General features: G+C 41.7%; 1 protein-coding gene across 1 annotated transcript in view; it reads left to right on the top strand.

The window, feature by feature from the left end:
- The first annotated feature begins 271 nt into the window (after window positions 1-271).
- The window catches only part of angpt2b (angiopoietin 2b), a 38,420-nt gene continuing 32,691 nt past the window's right edge, over window positions 272-6,000 (top strand). The window contains exon 1 of the mRNA XM_024294166.2: window positions 272-1,357. Coding sequence (XP_024149934.1) covers window positions 1,040-1,357 — 318 coding nt within the window. The 5' untranslated portion in view covers window positions 272-1,039. The remainder of the gene's footprint in view (window positions 1,358-6,000) is intronic.

Raw genomic sequence — 6,000 nt, 5'->3', positions numbered from 1 at the left:
AAATCCTGCATCACTCCAGGAAATTTCCCCTTTCTGCTCCGGACAGAATGATAACAAACCCAGGATTAGTCAACAGTCAAATCCTGGAAACCGGAAAAATGAAAAAAACAAGAGTTTCACTAACTGAAGGTAAAACATCAAATTGTTACCAATCTGCAAAAAAATAATCAGGTTGTTTATCTGACCATAGATCACAAAATATGTGTGTGCTTTTATTGTAAACCATGTAGCGGCTGCTTTGGCCATACTCTGCATAACTGTAACTGTGCCAAAAATAGCAAATTTAGATTTTAGGGACACAGACTGAAGGAGAAAAAGTTAGACGGGGAGTGGGAGGGAGGTACCGCTTTTTTTTAGAGAAAGTACTTGCTATTGCAGTGAATGGTGTGTATTTTTGTAGCTTCCTCTTTTAACCCCTGCAAACAGGAGTACGGTTGGAGGGCGGGAGAAAGTGAAAGAATGAAGGGTGGTTGACTGATTATGTGCAAAGGGGGTGTGTGAGTGGGTGGTGTGTGTGCAGCCTCTCTTTCTCTCTTTCTATGGACTTTAAGGGCTTTTACCGCTCATTTTTTTGCAGCAGGCCCCTCTCCTCTTGTCCAGAGCAACATGTGGACTCCAGCGGCAAAACCAGACGGAAGCGAGGACGAGAACTTTTCAGAAGAGAGTTGAATGTTTGGATGTATGCTGCAGGGCTGAGATCCATGCACCGGCTGAGCGTCGGAGCCACAATAGGAAGCAATCCCCCCCCTTTTCTCCCCCTTGTATGTGTGTTTGCTTACGGAAAACAGCTGGGACGCAAATTGGGCTGAAGAATATTTGGATGCAATCGCACAGAGGAAGACTGGGCAAAAGTGGAGAAGGGATCCAAAACGTAGCGGGAAAGTTGGACTGGGAAGACCGAAGTGGGAAAGTCACGCTCTGAAGGGAAATTTCAAAAGAACAGAAACACAGAAGATAAAAATAGAAGCGTCCTGTTCCAGTTGCTCACTTGACCGAGTGGCGCAATCTCTGTCTTCCAATCTCTTTTTACCGCTGTGAAATGGGCCGTTTGATTGCTATGACCTTAGCCTACCTGGCATACCTGTTGCCCACGGCGATTGGGACTCAGAAGCAGCAGCATCGCGTGCAGCACGGACCGTGCAGCTACACCTTCATTCTCCCGGAGGTGGACAACTGCCGTCCTTTAAAGGACTACCAGTTCACTGATGCGCCGCAGAGAGACTCCCCACCTGAAGCGGAGAATGACGCCAGCCAATCCAAGCAACGGCAGGACCAAAGGGAAAGGCCTTCGTGGCAGGAGAGGAAGCTGGAGAGTCTGGAGAGCGCCATGGAGAACAACACTCAGTGGTTGCAGAAGGTACGTCTTTAGCACACTTTGTTGTTTTATGTGTCCACAAACTGTAAACCAGGGTTCTCAAACTCAATTTATCTTGGGGCCACTAAAGGCAGAGTCGGGATGAGGTTCAATTTGTGCAAAAAATATGTCTTTGCATCTACTATCTATGTCTTTGGTCCATTGTCTATGTCTACTGAACAAGTTTATTGAACATTTGTTCATGTCTATGGACTAATAACTAATATCTTCTGCCTGTCCTGTGAAATGACAGGAGCTAAAAACGCTAGCAACTGTTGCTAAGGACTTTTTTAATGACCAGATCTAATGACAAAAGCAAATATGACGTTTTAATCATAAAGCAAGCTGTTACGTCCTCTATGAGTAAACCTGGCTCGGGTCTAGTGGGGGAAATACAAAAGGGAAAATAACAACAACTGGACATGAATAAGGACAAAAGGAACATAGCTTATAAAATAAATGAAATCCTGTGTCCTGAAATGAGAGATCAAAAATCAAATAATTAGTGCACTGGTCCAAACCAAAAGGGAATTGGAACTTTGGCTAAAAAAAAAATAGGTCAGGGAGATTGCTGATCCAGCCGTGTCAACCGTCGGAGTCAGCAGCTCCCTGCTAAGGGCTGCCTAACCAAAATTACCTGAAAAAAACAAACAAATAAAAGCCAGCAAACTCAGACTGCCAAGGTCCAAATATAAACTAAAATAACAAAACCTAGCTGTCTAAGACTGCGTAGGATAAAGAGGGGGAAAGAGAACGAAACTAACCAGCACCACCAACTAAAACCCAACCAGCTCCTCAGCCTGCTGCTCAGCTCCCTTCCTGCCTTGGTGTGCCCACCTCTGTCCTAAATAGCCAATTAAGGGGCCACACTTGCAAGGTGAGCAGAACTGGATGGAAAAAGCTCCATCAGTAGCAGCAGGACCTAACACAAGCTGAAACATCATAAAGCCAATACAAAGCTATCATCAAAGAAGCATGAACAAAAGATATTGTTTAGTAGACATTGAACTTCATATTAAGACGGGGGTCTCAAAATAACGATTTGGGGGCCGCAAATGGCCCGCAGGCCGCCAGTTTGAGACCCCTGCTGTAAACCAAACAACACCTTCAAAGACTGCTTGACGAGCCTTCATCGTTGATAAGCCGAGTGCGTAGCCGGGATTTCCTGAGCGCTTCCTGTATCTGGCTCCAGGACGATGCGTGAGCCTGATCGTGTGTCAGAATTTAAGACCACTGGGATGCCAAGAAGTCTCAGTTGCATGCAAGAGGGGGGTTTGCAAAGTCTTCTAATATCAAGTTGGGCCAAATATTTTCACTCAGTTAGAGCCTCTAAATGAGTTTTCCCCCCCGAAAGGCAACAATTATGCAGACCGTGTTGTGGTCAATTTATAAATAAATCTCCCTGTACCCAACTCAGCTTACATGATTTTTTTTTTCCCGTTTTCATATTATAAAGTCATCATCTAAAAGAGACACATTTGGGCATGTCTCCGCACTGGATGTTTGGCCTTTCCAGTTCCATTTAGCCCGGATTACGACTGCCTACATGACACGATGTGATTAAGTAGCTCCACAGTTTCACCCGCTAAGGTCATCTGGGCGCAGGATCAGCGGCAGTTGTCTATGATGACATCCTACCCCTATCCGTCCATTCCCATTTTTCTCCTTTGCTGCTTTCTCAAAACATTTATGGTTTACTCTAATCCCCTGAATGATTATAAATATTTGTGTCAAGTGTTGAGATTGACTGGGAGCAAATATGCCGGTTGTGTTTCCGCATTTGAGAATAAGGCATAAGGACTGTCAAGACTCCTTTTGTGCTGCTGTCATTTCCCGCTTAAAACATGCTCTCCACGGTTTGCAAATATTCCTGTGCACTGTTTCGCATCACTGAGTTAGTATGCATCAGCCTGGAAATCTCAAATACCTCGTGTTTCCTTCTTACAACGTCTTACCCGACAAAAGATAAAAGCAACATCTTTATATTCTATTGTGTGTAACAAGGCTAATACACTGAGGCTTTCAAAGGAGGCACTGCGAGAACAAACTGTGTGAAAGAGGACTAAAAATATACACTTTACCAATGCACAGATTTTAAAAGCCAAAAATGTGTTATGTCGTACATTAATCTTTGGTATTTAAAGGAATCGTTTTTCTCTGCTTGCTTCTTTTTCCTTTGTTCCCTGATGCCATGCTGCAGTCCCTGACCAGTTCGCAGTGACGTTGATTAAAGGGCATTGTGCCTTCAAACGCGGGGCTGTTGTGTAAGCAGCTCAGAAGGAGATGCGGTTTAATTCCCCCTCGTATCCAGAGGGAAAAAAGAAAAGCTCTGCTGACAACTTTCTTGCTCTGTTGCCAACTTCTTCCACATAGAGTCTGGAATGAACACAAAGATCCAACTTTTCAACACACAACCCCCAGCAGGCTGAAGTGATGCATAAATGATCGCGCTGTAGGTGGGATTTCTGCATAAACCCGCCGTGACCCTAAAGACACCATCAGTTATTCGCACAATTATAGGGACCTTTGACACTCAGACAGCAAAGCCTTTCCAAGCACCTTTCGGAGCTCATTAAACTTCTCGGCTCGGGATTGGGAAGACGCTGGTGAAGTGGATGCCGAAGAGCTCCAGGCGTGTTGGTGTATCTGTGAAATTTTTCGTGGCCTCACTCAGAGCTCCCTTGGGACCCGGCGACCCTCTCTGAGCCTTCCACCCAAACCCCTAGAAAGGAAACACACCCCCACACACAGAATTAGGAGCATTGGTTCTAATCCGGCATGTTCCACAGAGGAGGCTCTAGGGACTATATTAATGCTGCACATGTTTTTCCTTGGTGTTTCCAAGAAAACACCAGAGTTCGTTTTGTTTTGGATTTTATACCGAACTAACCCCCCGTCTTGTTCCTTTGGCCTTTTTCCTACCCCAAAGAGTTGAAAAGTAGGATGCGAGAAAGTGTTTTACAGGAAGTTTGGAGATAAAACTGTTTTATCTGCTTTATTTTTGCTCATGGGCTATCTTAAAAATGAAAAACCTAAAAATAATATAAATAACATATACATATTTAGAAAATTAATTTTCATTTTATTTGAAAATTAAAATTTGATTAACATTTTAAATAAAATTAAATGTAATTTAATTGAAAAATAAAGTTAAATTTTGTAATAATAAAATAAATAAATGAAAAATGATTATGCCGTTTTTAGACAAAATCAAAACCTTTTGTCGTTTTATTAAAACAGTTTCTGCAGAGCGGCAGGAGTTTATTAAAAATTCACCTCTGAGTAGTGGGCGGTACCTTTGTGGAGAAACCCTTGAGAGCTTGTATCCTGCCAACAAATTGTCTATAGCTGCGTTTCCATTGACTATGAAATTACACAAATTGGATATGCAATAACAAATTTGCCTAATGTAAACACGACACTTTTTAAAAAACATTCGCATTTTTTCAAAAAAAGTTTTTGCACTTGGAGGAGGTGGTTTTTGAGGCATATTAAAATGGACATTTGCAAGCCTGCAATGTAAAAAACTTTTTTTTTAATAAATGAGTCATGTGACCAATAGACCTCAACAAGTCCCTTAGCATCAGAGCTCATCAAAAGTTGAGCGTTTCATGTGGAATTGTTGGATCCACAGCTCCTCTGTAAAATCACCAACCACAATTTACCAAAATTAATTCAGTCGTAGCCACTCCCACATAGCTTGCCTCTCCCTGGCCTGAATAAGATGCCGACGTCTCCTTTGATAGATGATGATAAGTGCTAGTACAATAGCAGAAACTTAAATGTTTCTGCTGTAAACCAGCAGTATTGTTCACATCCGTGTTTTTGAATAACCTATGGCGTGAGTTGGTTTGTTTTATTTGCAAAATTATGATTTAATGGCAACAGTTCAATTGCGAAATTGTGTTTTTTTTTTTTAAATAAGAATTTCAAGAAAGTTTTGCACATATATATATAATATATAGAAACAGCTTATGTCACAAATATGATTCCCTTAATTCACGATGATTTGAAATAAAGAAAAATATGTTTATTCTCAGAAATGCAATTTAAACCTAATTTCCTTTATATTTATGTCCTATATCATCTGAAAAATGCTACAAGATCATGTTAAAAATACAAAAAATAGAATCTTCACGGGAGTGGGTCTTTAAACCCCAAACACTCGATGTAGTGTTATTGCTGCTGCTGCTGCAGGCCGTTTGATTCCTGTCTGTTAATATTTCTTTTAGCTGTAACACAATTTCACCTGGAATCATCTCACACATGATACATTTTTACAAGAAACCTAAAGCATAAAACATAAATAAACAATTAGATCATGGATAGAGAACTCAGGCCTCGAGGGCCGCAGTGTCTGCATGATTTCCAAATATCCAACCCCTACTGTGACTGATTACCTGGTTCAGGTGCGTCCAGCCAATTGGAACATGCCAGAGCAGAGTACGTTGGAAAACATGCAGGAATGTGGCCCTCGAGGCCTGGAGTTGCCTTCCCCTGATGTAGATGTTACCCAAAAAGATGCAAATGAACAGGCACACAAAGCAGATATCTACAAAGTATTTAGGTTGTTTGCTAGATACATGACTTCTTAAAATAGTGCACTACAGAAGAATTGATTTTAAATCTCTCGTCTTCACACTGCA

This window comes from Oryzias melastigma, linkage group LG11 (genome assembly GCF_002922805.2).
Source record: "Oryzias melastigma strain HK-1 linkage group LG11, ASM292280v2, whole genome shotgun sequence".
Classification (NCBI taxonomy): domain Eukaryota; kingdom Metazoa; phylum Chordata; class Actinopteri; order Beloniformes; family Adrianichthyidae; genus Oryzias; species Oryzias melastigma.
The sequence above is the reverse complement of the archived record's forward strand: the minus strand, read 5'-3'. Positions and strand labels throughout refer to the sequence as shown.